Genomic DNA, 23,220 nt, shown 5'->3' on the forward strand with positions numbered 1-23,220 from the left:
TAGAAATATATTGAGAAATGCGTTGGTCGATCTGTCTGACTGTCCTTAACAAATCATATACTTTAGTAATGTTTAGAATTTTTTTTTTTTACATCTAGTTCATTTCTTTTTCACCCTTTCATTTTTCTTCCTCTCAGTCCCTTTTGTAAAAAAAATAACTGAGAAATCCAAAACTACACCTGCCTCTTTCTCTCAGTCACTTTCTCTCCTCACTCTGTCACACCAAATACCCACAATTCAACAGCAACCCAAATATGACCAACACGTCTCTCTCCTCCCTCTCTCTCTCTCCTCATATACTTTAGAATGGATATTAAATGAATGTCTTATAGTATAATCCGTCCCAATTATAAACCATGAAATAATTAAATCTACTCTCTCTCTCTCTCTCTCTCTCTCTGTCTCTCTCTGTCTCTGTGTGTGTCTCTCACTCTCTCTCTGTCTGTCTTTCTGTCTCTGTCTCTCTCTCTCTCTCTCTCTCTCTCTCTCTCTCTCTCTCTCTATATATATATATATATATATATATATATATATATATATATATATTTCTCTGTCTCTTCTTTCTCTGTCTCTTCTTTTTCCAAACACTCTTTCTACTCCTAGGTCTAATTTCTACTGAAAAGCAAAGCCTCTAATTTCAATTCTGGTTTTTCATTATAAGGAAGTGTGACAGATTGGGAGAGAAGGAGACAGGAGACAGGAGGGAGAGAGGGAGAGAGAAGAGAGAGGGAGAGAGCGTCTCTGTGCTTTACAATGCTTCCCTATGCTTTACCAGACCTCTCTGTGCTTTACAATGCTCCCCTATGCTTTACCACACCTCTCTGTGCTTTACAATGCTTCCCTATGCTTTACCAGACCTCTCTGTGCTTTACAATGCTTCCCTATGCTTTACCACACCTCTCTGTGCTTTACAATGCAGCTCACAGAATAACTATCTTAAAATAAAAAAAAAATATGCAAAACATATTAAAATCATATATTTTAAAGTATATTCTTCCTGGAATTCGTAACACCTATATATACACTTCGTAAAGAGTACCTTTGTTTGAGAGAGAGAGAGAGAGAGAGAGAGAGAGAGAGAGAGAGAGAGAGATGAGGAAATAATGTTTATTGACTGTTGGCGATTGTAGATTATACTGCAAAGAGGAAACAGACCTTAAAAACAGCTTTGTTTGTAATGCATGTAACCATATCACACATACACACACACACACACACACACACACACAAAATCCGTCTTATTTTCGCATTTCTGTAACAGACAAAGCCTATAAAAATTAAAACAACGACCTGCCGCATACAATTTGGAGAAATAAATAAATCCATGGCAACATGCCTTTATTTGTGTTTATCTAGATATGGAAACAGCAACCAAAAAAATATCTTGTAGAAATGCTCAGGCAGTTTAAAGAGACGACAAACCAGCAGAGAAAACGAAGGAGTCTCTTGTACTTTACCAGAATTTTTACACGAGCATCAGCATTGATGATTAAAAAACAGAAAAAAAAAACAGAGGACACGACCTCGGTGTCCTCACAGCTAGTTACAGCCCTGGATGCACAATAAAAACATTTAAGCAAAAAACAAAAAAAAAAATCACAAAAGAAAGAAGAAGGAAATAAAATAGAACTCGAGGCGGTTTTGTGAAAAAAAATTTAAAAAAATGAGCGCCCCCCTTTCATCCACAGTTAAAGAAATTTAATCCCAGTTGTTTTTGAAGAGCTACCAGATAGGGACATGAGGCAGGAAGAAATAATAATAATAATAATAATAATAATAATAATAATAATAATAATAATAATAATAATAATAATAATAATAATAGCATGCTCATCTCTAGAATAAAATTTATTATTAAAATGCCTGAACAAAAATACAATTGTAATATTTATTAAAACATTTGAATGTATATTTTAATTAATTGCTTTATTGAATTATTTTCACAAACGAAATGCTTATTTTTTATACATTTTTGTGCACTAATAGAGATGTCTTATTCACTTTAGTGTTTTTCGTTTTCTTATATATTTAGTATTTGTGTTGTCACTTTTAAGTTTTTGTTTATAAGCTTGCAGAACGACGGAGACAGAGTTGAAAAGCAAAACAGTGGAAAGGGGAGATTTTATTGTAAAAATCACTCAAAAGTACGGGAATACAAACATATGGGGAAAGGGAAACACAGCGATGAAGAAACTAGAATGAGTTACGTAGTAATTGTAGCGAACAAGAAACAGTGGAACATATTGTAGCGATCTGTTGTGTGTTGTATCGTTTTGTGTTGCTGTTCTGTGTTTTGTCTACGTCCTAAGTGCCTGTCCATGTGAATGTTGTCCAATTGTGTCGTGTTTGTGCCTCGTTTGATTTGTGGGGTTCAATACCGTGTCTTGTTATGTCTAAATGTCATAAGAACTTAAGAACATAAGAAAGTTTACAAACGAGAGGAGGCCATTCGGCCCATCTTGCTCGTTTGGTTGTTAGTAGCTTATTGATCCCAGAATCTCATCAAGCAGCTTCTTGAAGGATCCCAGGGTGTCAACTTCAACAACCTTACTAACAACCAAACGAGCAAGATGGGCTGAATGGCCTCCTCTCGTTTTGAAACTTTCTTATGTTCTTATAAGTTAGCCATTGCTCCTATAAATAGAAGACAGGTGTCTGCAAACGTCAATTTACCAAAGTAATCATTGAAAATCATGATGATAATGTAGCCGTCTAAGAAACAGTGTAACTTTAGACTTGTGACTAAAATTTAGTCACCTTTGAAAATCTACCCCACTGTGTGCCAGGGTGCTCTGTTTTTGAGGAGAAAGCTTTTGACAGGGTTGACCATAGCTTCTTATTCCACACACTGGAAGCGTTTGGTCCTGTTTTTATCTCTTATATTAAACTTTTATACTCGTGTTTTTAGCCTTGTCAAAACAAGTAACAGTCTGAGCCAGCCTTTCCCAGTGCAGAGAGGAATCAGACAGGGGGGCTGCGCTCTGAGGGAGCGTCTCTCGGGCCTGGCTGTGCCCGCAGACAAACAGTTATATAGTTATGTACAGAAGTTCCTTTTTAATACGGGCATTAAATTAAAATGTATTTTAAATTTCAAGCTTTTAATTTTGTAATAAAATAGAACCCAATGTCACCATTTCTTTGTGAAATAACCCGGTGTAGTCGGGGGTGCAGAAACTTTTTATTGTCAGTTTACAGCCTCTGTCTGGCTGAGAGGAAAATCTTCCAATCGGCTTTTAAAACACTCAGCGCGGAAGTGAATCACCATTGATTGGTATTCCATTGTAAAAGTGAGGGAGGACAGCTTTTCTTGTATTGAAATCAACCTGTTAATGAATGGATTTATTAATATCTTCTGATAAATACTTCTTAAAGACAATAACAAGTATTGAGTTTCTGCACACCCAAACTATACACACCTGATTTATACAAATTACACTTTTAACACTAAAAGAATATAAATCAGATATGTAAATCAGAACTCACGATACTATATTTAAACAGTGACCATCTGAATCACTTGTTGTGCCTCTGTGTACAGATCCACCAAATACATTTGATTTGAAAAGCGAACTACAGCAATTAAATAGACTCACAGGGAATCAAGGATCTGTCAGTCTGCAAATTTAAAACAGAAGTCCAACAAAACAGCAGCCTATTTCAGCTGACAGATATTTATAGAACCCATGAAATAAGGTCTAAACCCAGGATAGAGCGGCTCAGTGAATGTGGTGTAGAATCTGTGCAGGAGGGTCATTGTGTCATCAGGAAAGACACTATAAAATGACAGAGTGCCAGCAGGACAGTCCAGGTACACTCCTATTCTGGAGGAGCGGGGGGCAGTTATTTTAATCTCTTTGTTATTGTGCCAGGCAAAGAGACCATCTAAAACAGAGCACCACAAACTCCAGGACTTGTTATTTCTTCCAAGTTGACAGGAAGCATCCCCTCCTTTCCTGCTGATTCCTTTATATGTGACTCCTATTTCAATCCCACAGCCACTCCACTCAATTTCCCAGTAACAGCGAGTCCCAGACAGACCCTCTGTGCAAAGCACTTGGAGCTCACAGTCAAATCTCTCTGGGTGATCAGGATATGGCAGGGGTTCTCTCACCCATGACACTTTTCTATTCCCTTCAGACAGCCTGAGCTCTGTGTACGGTGTGTTGGGGTCCAGTGTGAGCTGACAGGAATCTGATTGAAGAGAAGAGGATTAGTGTTTGTATTATTATTGTTATCATCATCATCATTTAATTTTCTAAAAATCTAATAGTTCAACACTATTCTTGTTCACCATTTATACATTCAGATCGACAAGCTAGAATTGAGTTCAATCTTGATAAACCAATCATGAACCAGAACCCCTTGATGAAATTGCTGTTGGGTGTCCTTGCTCTGTAGAGTTTGGTTCTCATAAAGGAAGCAGAACATCTTTCAATGAAATGCTCCAGTAAAAACAGACTTACATTGTAAAAACTCTGCTCTGTTCTTTGGTTCTGGAACTTGCAGATAAGAAGCTTTATTCACTGCAAAAAAGGGAAATAATGAAGATGTTTAAGAATATTCTTGCAGATGCACAACACATGTTGGTAGAATTCAATTCAAGGGTCACATCTCTGATCAATTTGTTCACTGAGCAAACTGATCATTGCCCCCCTTATCAGAAATATTTCTGAGCTGAATGTAACTGTGTAATTTCTACATTACTAAAAAGGTAGTATATATCTCTTGATTAAATATATTTCCCAGTCATTCCTGATAAATATGCTTCTCTGATGCGTCGTGCCACATTGTAAACATCTGTTGCATTCACTAAATATTGAAAATAAAGAAAAAACTAATGTTGTGGTAGACCAAAAATATTCACAATCTCCAATTCCATTTACAGTATAAAGGTTTGCTGTATATTTTAATGAAATGCAGTTCTGTTGGATAATCTTCCCTGATAAACTTGCCTTTATGGTCCTTGGATGCGGATTGTAATCTTTTAATTCAATTCACTAAATATTGAAAATAAAGAGCAACCAAATATTCTAGGTCATGATTTACTTGAGCTACACCAGAGATATGCACACATCTCCTGTTCCATGTTATCCTAATAAACAGATCAGAGATGTCTGTGTAGAGTATAAAATAAAGACCCACCTGCTTTATTGATTCTCACAAACTTTCTGTTCTTTGATTGTGGAGCCCGCTGACAAGAAACTTTATTCACTGCAGAAAAAAGAATGAAATAAAACAATTAGTGATCTAAACATGTAGGTTTCTGAGCATAGTTATCCAAATGACTACTCTTAATAATAATAATAATAATAATAATAATAATAATAATAATAATAATAATAATAATAATAATAACACACTGGTCTGTTGCCTGTGATTTCGGTGCTTTGTTAAAATTCTCCTGCAATAACTATGTAGCATAATTCACGTTAGAAATTTGAAACTGTACAAATCTTTAATCTACAGATGTTACATCACATCATGCTGTAGAAAAATAAAATATTAAGAAACTGATTGGAGATTTCTCAGTATTGTATAACTACAGTAAACAACACCAACCTGTTTCAGTGATCCTCACAAACTCTTTCTTACAGGTGCCCTCAAGTTGGCCTTTAAGTTCAGACACAGCTTTCCTCACAGCCTCAAAAGCGACGTCTGTATTGACAGTAACGCTGGGTAAGAGGCCAGATTCAGGAGGGGCACAGAGAGACCAGCAATTCTACAAGAGGAGAGAGAATGGAAACAGAATGGGGTCTGAAACATTCCCAGGATAGGGGAGAGGGGAGGAAACTGCTGCCTGGACTGAAGGGGAATGTGTTGAGAAATAACCAGTGGAGCTAGGATTAGAGACATCTTATTTAAAAAAAATATGGAATGAATAAAATAGTAATGTTTTTCTATTTGCAAAAAGGTGCTTCTTTTAGCTAATCTGAAATATCAGATCACGTGAAAATCTGGTTAATTCTAGGTTTGTAAACTCTCAATTAAATTAAAGTTGATATCTAGATCCAAATGTACTGAAGTTGTCTCTGTTTTACTACAGTTGCTACCTGTGACAGGATTGCCGGGTGTCTGAGGTGGTCAGGAGGTAGCAAGGAGACTCAGAGTTGAAGAAATGCTGTCTCTGTCTCTGTCTCTGTCTCTGTCTCTGTCTCTTCCCTCTAATGTTCTCTTTTTATATCATGTGTCTGTTCCCAATTAGCATAAATGATTTAATTTGGGAGCAGCCACATTCTCACATGTATTTGGCAGAGACAGGAATTAATCACGTCCCTGCCAACCACCACCAGCAACACTTTATTTACAGGCCGAGCTCAGCCCTGCCACAATACCATTTAAACTCTGAGATCCAAAGCTGTATAACCTGACTGTGCAGTTTTTACCTGGACACTGGCTAGTGAGTACTGATTGGATCTCTGTGTCTGTGATGGTCAGCCTTCTTTATGAAGCTGCCCGCTGCACAGTGTTACCTGTAGAAAATGGATGTGATCCTCTGTCTTTGAAAGCTGTTCCATCTCAGCGTCTCTCCTCTTCAGCTCAGTGATTTCCTGCTCCAGTTGGTCCATGAGCTCATCAGCCTGACTCACGACAGCTTTCTCTTTAGCTGTTTTCTCTATATTCTGATGGGAGAGGTCAACAGTTTTTTATATTGCACAGCACAGTGCCGACATACAAGGTAAGCACCCCAAGGCTCTTTGTGGTTGATTTCTAGTTATTGACAAGTTGCCATAGAGGTGCCTAGATGTTTATTGAATTGAGGCTTGTATGTACTGTCAGGGGAAGAAGACAGATGTTTCAGCTAATGCCATCATCATCTATAACTTCAAAACTCTCAATCAGAAAGAAGAAACTTAGAAAATCTTAGCATTCTCAGTATTCTGAATGTGAAGTTGAGTTTTATTGGCTTATTAGACTGTCAATATTTCATTTTTGGCTGTACTAGAATCCTTTGCCGCAGTAATAGATTGGGTATTTGATAAACCAGTGCATATTCTATGTTATTTTTTTGTATCATTGTTATTATTTAAATGTACTATTTTGCATTTGAACGTTGTTTTATTGTTAGTTGTTTTAAAGCGTGGATGGGTTTAAAATTCCCCATCCAGCTAAAACTGTGCAGACCGTGACTCCAGATTGATTGATTTATCACTAATGTGGAGACGGTCACATGTATAAAAACCCGCAGCTTTGGCTGAATGGAGTTGGGTTTTGTTCAGAGGAGGATCAGTAAGTGAAAGATACAAAGAATAATTGCTACTCATGCTGACTTTAAACAAGCACGCTACTTGTTTCTGTGTTTTTATTCGCTGTGTTTTGTAGTGTCTGTTTGTTTTGGCCAAAGTGCCATTTTCTTTTGTGTACAAAGTGTTTTTGTTTTGTTTAAATCTTTTATTCACACCTCGCAGAACTGTGTCTCTCTTCCTGTTCTGACATCACCACAAAGGCATCCAATCAAATCAGCACAGTGTCCTTATTACGTGACTAAGAATCTGAATTAAGCTGTTGAGTTGTTGTGTTGTTGTAACATATGATAATAACATTACCAATTATATTGAAACTTGTCCCTTATTCGTTGCCCACCTTGAGTGACTCCACAGCCTGTTTCAGCTCCTCCAGCTCCTTCAGTCTCTCCTGGATTCTCTTGTGGATTTCTGCCCGCCTCTCCCCCAGCTGCTCCTGTGTACAAACGCACAGGGACACAGTCCCATTGAGGATTGCTGCCATTGAGAAAAGCATACCTTCCACAAACTGTGAGTGTAAAGGACTGCAAGGTAACACACATCTAACCAGAGATGCAGACCCCATTCCCAACCCATTACTTAATTAGACCTCTTTAATTGTTTTCAGCTCTTAAACAGTTGCAGATTTCAAGTTAGCTATAACATTTTATAAGCAACTTGAACTCTGACTAAAGTGGCCATATGGCTCTGTGTTCAGCGAGACAATCTGGGACAGTTCAGGCTTTTCAACTCGCAACCCAATGCATTCTGGTAAGCGTAGTCCTGCTTCTCTTAAAGGTAAGAATAGTACCTGAGACAGGTAAAATGTACCAGAATGCATTGGGTTGTGAGTTGAAAAGCCTGAACTGTACCAAACTGTCCCACTGAACACTGAGCCATATGGTCACCTTAACTCTGCAACTTCTTTTAGGAGCTGAGAACAATGAAAAGGGTCTCATGAAGCAAATGATCAATTCAATTAAGGGTCTAGTTAAGTAACTGAGAGCTCAGTTGAAATGAAAACCAGCAGACAAAGGGAAGCCCCAGGACCTGGTTTGAGAACCCCTGCTCTATTGAGAGCAGGGTGAAGCCACACCTACTTGAAGTATCCAGCACTTATCTCTCTCTCTCTCTCTCTCTCTCACACACACACACACACACACACACACACACAGACAGACACACACACACACACAGACACACACACACACACAGACACACACGCACGCACGCTCACATACACTCTCTCAGAAAGTTTACAGCGAACCCTTATCAGGGTCGCCATGAACACAGTTAATTGACAGGATTACTGCCTAGAGCAAATGGAAGTTAGATTATCTGTAATTACATGAAGTCTAGAGGTTAAATAGAGGATCTTTCATGAAAAAAACACAATTTACAGTATTTATATCATAGGCAGACTCTGCCACGCTCTTTGTTTACCTGCTGTATGTCCTGTTTTTTCCTTACATATCTCGTTTACATTTTCTATAAATAAAATATCAGTAAGAATACTGTTGCTACCCGAACTCATTTAAAGTAATAATATATTACTTTTTACAAGGCAGTTTGAGACGGGGTGTAGAGAAGTGAATTTTTCAGACCCCGTCTTTATGAAATGCCTCTATTAAAATAGCCTCATGTAACTAAAGAATTAGATCAATGTTTACTCCTGTCTTAAAATATTTGGTATTTTGTCAATATCTGCGTTTTGCCTTGAAGGATGCGCAGTGTGATTAGCAATAGAATGTATTTGCTGTGGAGTACGTCACAATGGAAAAAAAAGATCCAGTCCCTACATGATGTGACATCAAAATAACTTGTGAAAATGTAGCCACGCGAGTGGTGTAATTAATAATGGTTGTACCCCCTTTCATAAACACATCGCTTCTGTGTCTTTGGCAGTAAGCTGATAGAAGCTTTACCTGTTTCTCTGTCCTCTCTTTCTCTGCAGAGACTGTAGTGTGACTTGCATGCTCCTCACTTGTACACAATGCACAAATGCAGGTCTGGTCGGTCCTACAGAACACTTCCAGCACTCTCTGGTGGCTTTCACAAAGCTTCCCTTCAAAGTCCTGCACGGGATGGATCAGCCTGTGCCTCCTCAGAGCTGCCTTGTCCCGGTGAAGCTTCAGGTGGGTTTCGCAGTAGGAAGCCAGGCACACCAAGCAGGATTTGAGGGCTTTGCTGTGCGTCCCGGTGCAGAAATCACAGGGCACCTCCTCACCTCCAGACCCAGCAGCAGCAGGACCAGACTTGAGCCCCTCTCCCCCTCCCCTGGGGCTCTTCCTCAGTTTCTCCACAACTTCAGCCAGCATGGTGTTCCTGCACAGAACTGGCCTGGGGGAGAAGAGGGCTCTGCACTGGGGGCAGCTGTAGGAGCCTGTTGCTGCTGCTGCTGCTGCTGCTGCTGTGCCTTCAGCCTGATCCCAGACCTTCTTAATGCACCCCGTACAGAAGCTGTGTCTGCATGGAATAGTGACCGGCTCCTTCAATATCTCCAGACACACCGAGCAGACAAACTGCTCCTCGCTGATCAGCTCTGCCATGACGGAGCAGGGAGACAACGTCGCGAGGGCTCAGACTCCCTTCTCCCTTCTCTCTGCCTGTCCGCAGTTTCTAATAGAGCTCCTGTTTCTCACGGCTCCTCCCCACACTGAGGCAGTTTCACAAGAAACGAAACTCAACTTGTTTTTCACTTACTGCTCAGACTCCCTTCTCCCTTCTCTCTGCCTATCTGCAGTTTTTAATAGAGCACACAGGAAGTCTCTCTGTCTCTGTGTCTCCTATACAGAAAAGCTCCTGCTTCTCACGGCTCCTCCCCACACTGAGGAAATTTCACAAGAAACGAAACTCAGCTTGTTTTTCACTTACTGTAACCTTTGGACTGGGGCCAGGGTTAAGCAGAGATCGGCATGAAAATCTTTTACTGTTTACAAAATACCTATTTTAAAACAGAAATAATGTTTTCTATTTTTATTGTAAACAGATTTTTCAGAAACTATTCTAGTTCTATTTCAAATACATTTAGACTGGAAAACTATTTTGTAAATAGTTTTGTTTTTAAATATAACATGTTTTTTATACCAATTTGAGGTCGGTCTCTCTCCTGTACAGAACTCCTCCTGCTTCTCCTGGGTTCCTGCACAGCTCAGCCTCCTCTAGCCCTCCCCCCTCCTGCACTGACTCAAGCGGCTTCACCAGAAACGAAACTCAACTGTGTTTCTAAATTCCTGTGATGCAATAGCAGGCTGGGAGGAAGCTTTTAACCCCTCTGTTTGATTCCCCTACTGGTCTTTGGGCAGCCACCATGTTCCATTGTGTGCTATACGTCGCTTCTCAGCTGTGTAACTACAGCATTCCATCATTAAACTGTGTCAAACTTTGTATAGAGACAGCCAAGCCCTTTACGAACCTGCCAGGTCGGTCTCTGTTTACTTACGCAGCTTGATTGACAGGCGGTTCCCTTTGAAGATAGTGGATTTGATTGGTGTGGAAGCTGTCACTCACACACCCACATTCCCAGATCACCTGCACAGTTTTTTTGGTGCAATAAAAACTTTCTATTTGTATTTTCTCTTTAAAAGGGCAACACAAACACCTAATACATAGATAAGTAATTCATTTTGTGAAATTCTAAACTTTAGAACTATGTTTATTTATAAGTATATGCATGGTGAGAGGCTGTGTGGGCCAGTGGTTAAAGAAAAGGGCTTGTAACCAGGGGGTCCCCGGTTCAAATCCCACCTCAGCCACTGACTCATTGTGTGACCCTGAACAAATCACTTAACCTCCTTGTGCTCCATCTTTCGGGTGAGACGTAGTTGTAAGTGACTCTGCAGCTGATGCATAGTTCACACACCCTAGTCTCTGTAAGACGCCTTGGATAAAGGCGTCTGCTAAATAAACAAATAATAATGATAAACTGTATCACCCTATCTCTGTCTGACTGTATATATTCATTATTCAGTATATTTGATACCTTGTTTTTCATTATGGTGGTGTGATAGAGTTTATTATACAAACATTTACACGTCAAAATGCAGATTGTAATGCAAGTAGGAGGAGACACTATGAATGATTCAGATTTCTTTGTACTTTGAAATTTGTATTGTGGACAGACATATCATGTAACAATCAAATGTAGAAAGTAGATAATTACGTTTTTTTATATATACATGCTTTTTATTCTATTCATTATACATCTAGATCATTTTTAAACTAGGTTAATAACATTTTTAAACTGTTCATCGTCTTATAAGAAGTTGGAGATTTCAAGTTCTATTCAATTTTATACATAGCTTGAAATCTCTGTTGCAAATCATTCAACAGCTTTGATTAGGCCAACTGTTAGTTTAATTGAGTGTTCAATAAATACTTTGAGTTGGGAAAAAAGTAACAGCAGACACACAGGGGGACCCCAGGACCAGGATTGATCGAAGGCATATTAGGCTGTTTCAGAGAACTATTGAATCCTCAGCAGCCCACTGACCTGCCCACACCTACATATGGACCCACCTACTTAGGGCAGCAGTGTGGAGTAGTGGTTAGAGCTCTGGACTCTTGACCAGAGAGTTGTGGGTTCAATCCCAGGTGGGGGACATTGCTGCTATATCCTTGCGCAAGGTACTTTATCTAGTTCACAGGTTCCGCAATTCGATGTTAATTACATCAGTTCGGGGGTTATTAAATGAATCTAAAGCTGCAACACACAAAAGAACAAACATGCATGAAAACATATTAAAAAGAAAAATACAACACATATTTAAGAGAATACATAATCATAACACTAAATAATAAATGCTGCAGTCCCATTCATCACCCAGTGTGACAATTGTCTTTCAAAGAAAAGTTATCATTAATACACCTACTCACAAATAAGGAGTATTTCAATAGAATTTTTTATTGCAGCGTTTGTATTTTTTATATCGGGCAGCAGTGTGGAGTAGTGATTAGGGCTCTGGACTCTTGACCGGAGGGTCGTGGGTTCAATCCCAGGTGGGGGACACTGCTGCTGTACCCTTGAGCAAGGTACTTTACCTAGATTGCTCCAGTAAAAACCCAACTGTATGAATGGGTAATTGTATGTAAAAAAAAAAAAAAAAAAAAAAAGTGATATCTTGTATTTTGATTCAGAAACACCGATTGGAGTGATCATGAAAGACTTAAAACAGCCTCGTTTTACTTTGCAAGAAGTAAAATTAACCCTACAGAGCTAGAACTTAAACGTGTTAACATTGACAAATTCTGTGTAGCTACGACACACACACGCTTTGTTCTGTCTGAGTTCTTAAATTAAACGGAAAAGAGACTATGTGTCCCGGAAATCGGTGCAGTTAATAAACGAACAACAAAAATATTAAAACATTTCGACATTACATAGTTTAAAAATCAAGAGACACGACACTAACACCACCAGCGACTGGACCATAAACAAATGAAACTCCACCATTTCCTGTACTGAAATGGAGGCGTCACTAGTGGTAGGCGTGCCTGGTTGGAACAGTCGTGCATTATTGGCTGCAGAAACATTCTAAACCCATCTTGCGAAGCTGATTGGCTTAGCCTCTCTGTCGCAGAAAGGGCGGGAGAGGCGGTTATGAAACTGGAGAGCAGAGTCCGCCACGTTGGCTCTTACCGCCTTATGTTTTATTATACAAAGTCCTATTATCGATCCACAATGGCGCCAGTTTCGCCTCGGTCTGCTTTGTGCCCACGCATGCTCAATGGGTTTTGTGATTCCAAAGCGTGGGGTTTGTGGTGTTTGGTTGGGGGGTTTAACTTATTTTGCTTCTCTGTGGGTCAGACTTGAAATATAATATTAAAAAAAACAAAAACGGCATCCACTCTCTCCGTAAGCAGAGCTCAGAATTAAACAGGTAAGGAAAAACAGTGTATTCATTTTGCAGCAGCGGTGACTGTGTGCCTGGGCTTCCCCCGGTACCTCTTCAGTTTATTAAAGTTTATTAAAGTTACAAACGTCATACGATTGTTATCTCTCGCAGGCGTTTTCTTAAAATGATTTGGAATCATTTATGACTTCCAAGTTATGACTTTAAGGCTATGACATTCTTATTGATTTTATTTAGTTTTATTTTACTTTATTATTTCTTTGATCACCAATTGCCATGACGACACTCATTTATGTATGTATTTATATGTATTTATTTTAAGGTAATAAATAAACAAAATTGTCTAGGGACTTTTTAATTATCATTTTACATCTCATTAAATTATGTGCGTGCGTGCGTGTGTGTGCCTGCCTGCCTGCGTGCGTGCGTGTGTGCATGCGTGCGTGTGCCTGCCTGCCTGCGTGCGTGCGTGCGTGCGTGCGCCTGCCTGCGTGCGTGCGTGCGTGGTGAATCGTTTTCACATCAAATTAAACATCAATATAAACAACATTCACTCTGAATTTAATTTTAAACAGATTAAATGCGAAACCATAGCACTTTATATGCATTCCTGATCAATTACACAATTTCAGTTGGATAGTCTTGTCTTCCTTTTCTTCAGTGAGAACGGATCAGCCTCACTCGAAGGAAGTTTCTGAGATGGAAGCAGCTCACATCAGCCCAGAGCTTCCTGTTCGATGGGTTGTTTCTGCAGACAGGACTGTTGAGATCAAGGAGGAAGTGACTGAGCTGGGGTGTGACCAGACCAATGAGCGGATCCTGCAGGAGGAAACGCAACCTTCTAGCGTCACTGAGAGAGGTGAGTGAAACTGGGATGCAGATCTATAGAGGGGGGCTTTATTGAAAGAGGGGGAGAAAGCCTGTGGACTACATTTGTGGAGGGGTGTCATTTATTTTGTTTGTTACATTCTAGCTGTGGGGACACAAGCTTCTCTCCTCTTGAAACCTGTATGCCACTCGCTGATCCAAATATGCATGCTCTGTGTCCTGCCTGCAGCAGAAGGAGGTTATAAACAGTATCACTCAGGAGGCGCATGTCACAGGTTGATGGTGTGCAGTAATTGGTCGCTAGAGGCAGGGTAGTGTTCCAAAAAATATATTTTATTTTCCTTTTAACAAAAATATAAAAAAAAAAACAACAAAAATTCAAACTGACCTCACTCTCTTCCACCAATGGTATTGAGTGGGCAAAAACAAGGGAACCAAATCGGGGTGGTAGTCCCAAAATAAAGCACAGAAGATTACTTTAAGAAAAGGAAACAGCGCCGCCTAGTGGGTCCTCGCCGGCTTGTCCTGTGGCTTCCGAGTCTTTCTCCAGATCTACAACAAAAGTCCTGTATAGATGAGTAATCTTCTGGTAATCTTTTAAAAGTGTTAACTCTCTCCCACGCATGTTCTCTCTTGCTTCCTTCTCCTTCCTAACATCCTCCCTGTTCTGACAACTCAGGCCCTTTTATACTCCCTTGAACACACCCTCATTTCCATACACCAATCAGAAACTAGTGTTAAACGACCTGTCAATCAGAGCGTGTTCTAAAATATTCCTGAGTTGTTGCCCCCAACAAAGATGGCGACCGCTCGACCAAAACTTCTGTTTTGGTTTCACAACACCCGCGTCACGTGATCTCTGTTGGGCGCACCGGGGTTGATTCACAGTCCCCTGGTGGCTGGGAGGTTGAATTGCAGCCTAGGATCGCTTTACCCCGTCACAGCGCAGTTTCAATATTGCAAACAACTCAAAGACTCAAAGAGTTGTTAGGTAGAGAGGATCTCTTGCCAACTTGCTGTACATGACATGAAAGTACGTATAGGAGAATATGAGCAGTTAACTGTTTTTATAAAGGTTTCAAAAGCACCAGTCAAACTGGACGTATTAAATAGAATTACAAATGAGAACTACAGCAAAACCAGTCGTATCAGTGTTCTGCAGCTACGGGACGACAATACGAAATCGCGCACAATGACAATATATTGGGGACACCACCCCAGACATTGCCCTGAACCCCCTCTCCTCTGCACGGCCTTGTTTATTGTTGGGTCACTGTGGCAGACAAGGGGGGGAAATGTAGTTCAAGAGGAGCCAAAAGACTACATCCCCCAGAAAGCCACGGGAGAGAAGCAGGATATGGTTCACCTGGTTCTAATTGTGAATGAAAGCCACCGGTCTGTGTGAAGAGAGAGGCTGTCACAGTGAAGAGACCTGTGCGGTCGGTAAACGGTACTGTGGGAACCTTTCTGTTTGTCTGTGTGTGTGGGTGTTAAACTGTTTTGTAACTGAGAAACGGCTTAGCCGTCCAGTATTTGGTTCGGGAATCTACAACGGTTCCGTAAGACTCCATTATAGTCACGTAACAGACTAAAATATTTAATAGAGATAAGAGTGCTGTTGGTTTAGCAGTACGGATGGCCTGATATACCTGGAAACCGTATTTCTTTCTCTAAAATGGTTTAAACTGGAATTACTAGACTGACACAAGCTGGTTATGTTCAGGCTAGCGTAGGGTTTAATGGTTGCATGAAAAAAACGTCAGTGAGTAATGTTCTTTTACCGTTTTGAAATGTCAAATCCGAAATTTGTTTAGACGTGTGTAAGAGTGATTATAGTAATTTATTTTCAGACCTGGGTTGAAATGTTTATCACAACGGAGAGAAATGCTGCTCTGTGATTGGTTGTCGGCAAATCGAGCATAACATTTTTGTCAGTGGCTTGCTCACCTGTTACAGTAGGCCCATATCGCTCCACAGACGCTTTTGAGGGTACATTATAAAGGGAGCTCGGACTTTGCTTTCTGAATATAGTCCATATAGTGCCTTAGTTCTCAAATTCAGTATCCCTTCAGCAATACTATAAGTGTGCTTTCTGAATACCAGCCAAGAAAAAACATCATTTGTGTCTTCTTCTGTGGTCCAGGTCACTCCTTGTTTAACAATTTCAAACTCAGCCTCAGTTTGCCAGCAGCTTCCCTGTATGAACTCAACATTACTCTCCACATGGGAAAAATAAACAGAACATGTGTTACTTCATGTTTATCAAACACGCACTTTCCTTTAAAATACCCTGAAGTTATTTAAATAAATGTATTTATTTAATACATGCTTGTTAATGCTTTAATACATGCTTGTTATTGTTAATGGGCAGCAGTGTGGAGTAGTGGTTAGGGCTCTGGACTCTTGACCGGAGGGTCATGGGTTCAATCCCAGGTGGGGGACACTGCTGCTGTACCCTTGAGCAAGGTACTTTATCTAGATTGCTCCAGTAAAAACCCAACTGTATAAAAGGGTACGTAAAAATAATGTGTAAAAAATAATGTAATTGTATGTAAAAATAATGTGATACCTTGTAACAATTGTAAGTCGCCCTGGATAAGGGCGTCTGCTAATAAATAAATAATAATATTAATAGACACATTCCTGTATTGTAGAACAATTTGTTTCTTTCACAGTTAAATCAACTACGTTTATTGGTCAAAATATGCTTTTTTTTAACCACAGTGTAATGTTTATTTATTCTCATATGAAATACAAAATATTTTGCATCCAGTTTCTTCTAATTAAAGCTAGACAAACCGCTGTGGAAGCGAGTAATTAAGAGCTGTATAAAAGCACACACCTTCAGAGACCTGTCATTGGCCTCAGCATGGCTGCTGTGGTCACTTCCTGATGCAGCGACGCTTGGATCTTGTTGAGGACAGGCAGGGAAAACCTTTGGAGAAGGGAAAGACGGTGAAGACCAAACGCAGAGTCACTTTGTTCGGCTCCTCCTCAGAAAACTTTTCCGTGTGCCAAGACATATTTTTTGGTTTGGTTTGGTGCTCCACAGATCTCATACAGCGCCTGCTGCTCTCTGAATGATCCACTCACAAGGGGCAGGATTCTTAGAAGATCCTGGCTAGTAAGGTTAGAATTAAACACGTGTACGATTTTCTTTCACACAGATGCCAAAGAGAGCCATGCTATGCCTAAATCTGAAGCACAGGAGGGTCCAAGGATAGAAGCAGTTCACACACAAGAGGAGTCCTTTCACCAGGAGTGGCGTGCAAGTCTAAAGCAGGTTACAGAGCTGACATGTGTTAAAGATGAAGAGGTCCCTCGACTGGAATGTGTTCCTATTAAAGAGGAATTCATAGAACAGGAATGTGTCCCCATCGCAGAGGAAGTTCCTACTGAAAATAATGTCTGTACACTTGAGGAGAACAACCAGCTGGGATCCAGCCTGTGTGATGATTGTCCACCTGAATGTGAACGGGGATTTAGAGGTAATTATACAAAACAAGAAACATTGAGCTGTCTGTTAACCATGCAGAAATGAGTTACTAAGCTGTAGAAGTGTGCTTAAGATTTTCATTGTTGGTAATTCCAGCTCAATTTAAGTCGCCCTGGATAAGGGCGTCTGCTAAGAAATAAATAATAATAATAATAATAATAATTTAACCTAACCACTATGCCAATGGCCTGCAAGTTGCAACATAACTGTCCTTGGTACTGTGGCATCTGCTACAGTGCCTTGCATAAGTATTCACCCCCCTTGGTCTTTTCCATATTTTGTAGTGTTACAGCCTGGAATTAAAATGGATTTAATTGGGATTTTTACCATTTGATTTACACAACGTACTTAACACTTTGAAGGTGCAAAATATTTTTTATTGTGACGCAAAAGTTAATTAAACAAAAAAAAAAAGACAATACTTGGTAGAAGCACCTTTGGCAGCAATTACAGCCGTCATTTTTCGCACTGCAGATCCACAGCAATGCCACCAGACCTATAGTGCCGGAGGACAACTCACTGCAGAACCACAGGCGCCCTATCGGCCACAGGGGTCGCTGATGCGCGGTGAGCCGTGGATTCCCCTGCCGACCTAAGCCCTCCCTACCCGGGCAGCGCTCAGCCAATTGTGCGCCGCCCCCTAGGAACTCCCGGTCACGGTCAGCTGTGACATAGCCTGGATTCGAAGCTGCGATCTCCAGGCTATAGGGCACATCCTGCACTCCGCGCAGAGCGCCTTTACTGGATGCGCCACTCGGGAGCCCTGGTGAACAGCAATTTTCAAGTCTTGCCACAGATTCTCAATCGGGTTGAGGTCTGGGCTTTGACTGGGCCATTCTAAGACATTCAGGTTCTTGTTTTTAAACCACTCTAGCGTAGCTTTGGCTGTGTGTTTAGGGTCATTGTCCTGCTGGAAGGTGAACCTCCGCCCCAGTCCCAGGTCTCTTGCAGACAGAAACAGGTTTTTCTCTAGAATTTCCCTGTATTTGGCTCCATCCATCTTGCCCTCAATCCTGACCAGTTTCCCAGTCCCTGCCGATGAAAAGCATCCCCATAACATGATGCTGCCACCACCATGCTTCACCGTGGGGATGGTGTTCTCAGGGTGATGAGCAGTGTTGGCTTTGCGCCACACATAGTGTTTTGCGCTAAGGCCAAAAAGTTCAATTTTGGTCTCATCAGACCAGAGAACCTTTTTCCACATGTTTGCTGTGTCTCCCACATGCCTTTTGGCAAAATCCAAACGGGATTTGATATGAGTTTTTTTCAGCAATGGCTTTCTTCTCGCCACTCTTCCATAAAGCCCAGCTTTGTGGAGCGTCCGGGTTATAGTTGTCCCATGGACGGTTTCTCCCATCTCAGCTGTGGATCTCTCCAGTTCCTTCAGAGTTACCATTGGCCTCTTGGTTGCTTCTCTGACTAATGCCCTCCTTACCTGGTCACTGAGTTTTGGTGGACGGCCTTCTCTAGGGAGAGTCGCGGTTGTGCCATATTCTTTCCATTTTTTAATAATGGATTTAACGGTGCTCCGGGGGATGTTCAAAGTTTGGGATATGTTTTTATAACCCAACCCTGATTGGTGCTTCTCCAGAACTTTATCCTGGACTTGTTTTGATAGCTCCTTGGTCTCCATGATGCTGTTTGTTTAGATATGCTCTCTAACAAACTCTGGGGCCTTCCAGAAACAGATGTATTTAATCTGAGATCATGTGACACTTTAATTGCACCCAGGTGGACTCCATTCAACTAATTATGTGACTTCTGAAGGCAATTGCTTGCACCAGAGCTTATTTAGGGGTGTCACAGCAAAGGGGGTGAATACGTATGCAATCAAGACTTTTCAGTTTTTTATTTGTAAATAATTTTGAAAAATATGTAGATTTTTTTCCCCACTTAGACATTATGGACTATTTTGTGTAGATCAGTGACAAAAAATCATAATTAAATCCATTTTAATTCCAGGTTGTAACACTACAAAATGTGGAAAAGTCCAAGGGGCGGTGAATACTTATGCAAGGCACTGTAGATGTGCAGCTACTATCATGCCACTTTCAAATGCTGTTGGATCTTTCCCAGTTTCGAGTAGACTGTTTGAAGTTGTGCTGCTCCCACAGCTTTATAGTGGTGCTGGGATCACATGTCTCATCACTGGGTGATGACAAATCCAGTCAGGTTGCTAAGTGTCACCAGAAGAAACATTTCAATACAGTACTTATAAACCTGTTCTTATGCTTTTATTCCTCAAAGCGATATTAAGTGGAGTGGAAATCAGTGACTTGTAAATGTGAGTGATATTAACTGGAGTGTGTTAATAATCAAAGTGATATTCTCAAGCATTTGTCCTTATTGACACCCAGTACATTCAGCCTGGCAAATCTCTATGTGATGGTAATAAGAGGAGGGTGGTATTAACAGGAGTGATATTAAGCGGGTTTGACTGTATTCTCATCAGAGTTCACTCTAGGAGTTGGTCATGGTTATGAGGGGAAGCCCTGCAGAAGAGTGAATGTGTAAGAATGCTGTACAATAACCTTTGTCTCGTCTCTTTTTCTCTAGCTGCTAAAGAAAATCACACAGGAGGGACTCCATTTCCCTGTGCTGATTGTGGGAAGAGTTTCATGCAGTTAAAAAATCTTAACAGACACCAGCGTGTTCACAAAGGAGAGAAACCTTATCGCTGCTCTGAGTGTGGGATGAGTTTCAATCTGTTACAAAATCTTAAAAGACACCAGCGCGTTCACACAGGAGAGAAACCTTATCACTGCTCTGACTGTGGGATGAGTTTCAATCTGTTACAAAATCTTAAAAGACACCAGCGCGTTCACACAGGAGAGAAACCTTATCACTGCTCTGAGTGTGGGAGGAGTTTCAATCTGTTACAAAATCTTAAAAGACACCAGCGCGTTCACACAGGAGAGAAACCTTATCACTGCTCTGACTGTATGAAGAGATTCACACAGTTAGGAAATCTTCAATCACACCAGCGCATTCACACAGGAGAGAAACCTTATCACTGTACTGAGTGTGGGAAGAGATTCACACGGTGAGTAACTCTCCAATCACACCAGTGCATTCACACAGGAGAGAAACCTTATCACTGCTCTGAGTGTGGAGGGAGTTTCACACGTTTACAAAATCTTAAAAGACACCAGCGTGGTCACACAGGAGAGAAACCTTATCACTGCACCGAGTGTGGTAAGAGATTCATACAGTTCGTAAGTCTACAAGCACACCAGCACATTCACACAGGAGAGAAACCTTATCACTGCACAGAGTGTGGGAAGAGTTTCACACAGTTAGGAAGTCTTCGATTACATCAGCGCAGTCACACAGGAGAGAAACCTTATCACTGCACAGAGTGTGGGAGGAGTTTCACACTGTTACAAAATCTTAAAAGACACCAGCGTGTTCACAGAGGAGAGAAACCTTATTGTGCTCAATGTGAGAAGAGGTTCACATATTTAAGGTCCTTGAAAATGCACCAGAGGACTCATGTAAAAAGATAAATCTTATCAATGTAGTGAAGAGTTACTTATTAAACCTTAAAAGACACCACCAAATTCACACGAGTGAAGCCCTGCAGGGCAGCAGTGTGGCATAGTGGTTAGGGCTCTGGACTCTTGACCGGAGGGTCGTGGGTTCAATCCCAGGTGGGGGGACACTGCTGCTGTATCCTTGAGCAAGGTACTTTACCTAGATTGCTCCAGTAAAAATCCAACTGTATAAATGGGTAATTGTATGTAAAAATAATGTGATATCTTGTAACAATTGTAAGTCGCCCTGGATAAGGGTGTCTGCTAAGAAATAAATAATAATAATAATAATAATAATAATAATAATAATAATAATAATAATATCTTTATTTTTATATAGTGCCTTTCATAGTGGACCACCATCACAAAGTGCTTTACAGAGGTAGGCTGTGAACTGCACATTATATGCAGAGTCACTTACAATAGGACATTGATTTAACATCTCATCCGCAGGACGGAGCGCAAGGAGGTGAAGCGACTTGCTCAGGGTCACACACAGTGAGTCAGTCAGTGGCAGAGGTGGGATTTGAACCCGTGACCTTCTGGTTGTGGGAAGTGGAAGAAGTTAAGTCAGTTACAGGCTCTTGAAAGACACAAGAGAATTAACAGAATTTAAGATACCTAAACACCAGGGGCCGGTTGTACTAAAGGGATCCGATCCTGGATCCGGGCCCGTATGTTGATCTTGATCCTAGTTGTACTAAACGGGTCAGTGCTCAATCTGAGCTCAAACCTGATATTGCTTTTGAGCAGGATCAGAACTTGATCCCACTTTTGAAAAATTGAGGAATTGAACGTCACTTGTTTTAATTGAAAACGTCAGACACGTATAGGTCAGGTTTTTAAAGATGGGCAAGATAAGACGGTACAGATTAACACCGGGTACCATCATTAAATTAACAAACATGGTTGATCCGATAGTTACATCACAGTAAACCAATAGATATGCCAGCGAACCAATACATATGCCAGCGAACCAATATGAATGACCATTGAATGAATGAATTTTTTCCTGAACGGGGCCTCATAGTTTTGACTACAAGTCTTTGTTAAATGTCCGAGTATAGCTTCTAGAAAATGTGTGCCATGAGATACCGCGGCCCATTATTAAATATAGACTGAACTAAAAAACAACTTGTGGGTCTAATCATATCCAGTAGCAATGCAGGAAAGTGGTTGTATTTACAGTTAAACTGTCTAATATGTTAGTATACATGTATTTTCCCTCAATAATGTAGTCTGTGCTGTCTGATGTTACATCTACATTGACAGTACCATCTACCTGCGTTTACTTTATTGTTTATTATTAGCTTCATGATTTTCTTGTAGTTGAGTCTAAAAATTAATAATGGACTAAAAATGTGTATTTTCACATGTCGGTTTTGAATGCTTGTGACAGAGACAGAATGATTCTTGGTGATAAATCTCCCTCCCGACCTGTGAGGGTGCAGTGTAAAGGGAACAGAGTGCCCTGGACTGGATGGCCTGACAATTCATTCCCAGGGTTAGGTGGAAGTCGGCTGTCTAGAAAGGGGGCGGAGTTACGTTACATTAAGTCACCGCTCCAGAGGGAAAGTGATGTGGCAACCGCGGATTGGAGGAGAAACGGTTGCACTCGCTCACCAAGGGGGCGTGGCTGAAGGTACAAATAGGGGGCGTGGCTAGGTGATCTGTTCCTTTGTAATGGTGAAGAGAGAACCGCTGAAGGACGAGTGTAAAATTAGCGTGAGTGTTTTGTTTGTTTTTTCGTGTCTAAAATCTACTTGTTATTATTTGATGGCTAACAAGATCCGGAGCTGTCGCTACAGGCCAGCACTAAACCCGGACAACACTGCACCATTATACAATAATATTTCACCACAAGCACTATAGCACTCTCTGGACTTGTGAACGTGTGTGTCTTCGTGTGTGTTCTACTGTGTTTATCATTTACAAACTGTGTCTTATTATTTCGGGACAGCAACCCATTGTTTTGGAGCAGCCTTGGATTATTCGTTGTGGTCGCCAGACCAGGATTATTAAAATAAAACCTGTTTGGATTGTGGACTTCGTTGTCTGTCTTGTGTTTCATAATCACATCAACGCTACACCTGCGCACTGCAAACCACTTTGCCGCAATGCTACACCGGGCTGTGTTTTGTTAAAAGTTAAATGATGTGAAATGTAACATAAACTTTGTTGAATTTATGAAACGTAAGCAATACCCATAGCAGCAGCTTGCACCCGATCCATATTGCCTTCGGATTTATATCCAAATTTAGCAGGACTGGATGTTATAGTTCCCATGATTA

The 23,220-nt window shown here is 40.7% G+C and overlaps 1 protein-coding gene and 1 pseudogene across 1 annotated transcript; one reads left to right on the forward strand and one right to left on the reverse strand.

Annotated features, from left to right (window-relative positions):
* Positions 1-1,373: 1,373 nt before the first annotated feature.
* On the reverse strand, positions 1,374-10,296 carry LOC117407622 (tripartite motif-containing protein 16-like protein). The gene is made up of 7 exons (XM_059018287.1): positions 9,146-10,296; positions 7,582-7,677; positions 6,471-6,620; positions 5,560-5,719; positions 5,143-5,211; positions 4,464-4,523; positions 1,374-4,191 (listed from the first exon to the last, which is right to left on the reverse strand). Exons 1-7 carry the CDS (start codon positions 9,767-9,769, stop codon positions 3,653-3,655), a joined length of 1,698 nt encoding a protein of 565 aa, XP_058874270.1. The 5' UTR covers positions 9,770-10,296; the 3' UTR covers positions 1,374-3,652.
* A 6,775-nt stretch (positions 10,297-17,071) lies between these two features.
* Positions 17,072-22,968, forward strand: LOC117967253 (zinc finger protein 501-like; annotated as a pseudogene).
* The last annotated feature ends 252 nt before the right edge of the window (positions 22,969-23,220 follow it).

Source organism: Acipenser ruthenus, chromosome 58 (genome assembly GCF_902713425.1).
Source record: "Acipenser ruthenus chromosome 58, fAciRut3.2 maternal haplotype, whole genome shotgun sequence".
NCBI classification, from domain to species: domain Eukaryota; kingdom Metazoa; phylum Chordata; class Actinopteri; order Acipenseriformes; family Acipenseridae; genus Acipenser; species Acipenser ruthenus.

Coding starts and splice junctions, on each gene's coding strand:
- LOC117407622 (XM_059018287.1), bottom strand. CDS start 9,769: ATGGCAGAGCTGATCAGCGAGGAGCAGTTTGTCTGCTCGGTGTGTCTG. Junction 7,678..9,145: donor AAGAGAGGACAGAGAAACAG/GTAAAGCTTCTA, acceptor GTTTGTACACAG/GAGCAGCTGGGGGAGAGGCG. Junction 4,524..5,142: donor TGTGAGAATCAATAAAGCAG/GTGGGTCTTTAT, acceptor CCTTTTTTGCAG/TGAATAAAGCTTCTTATCTG.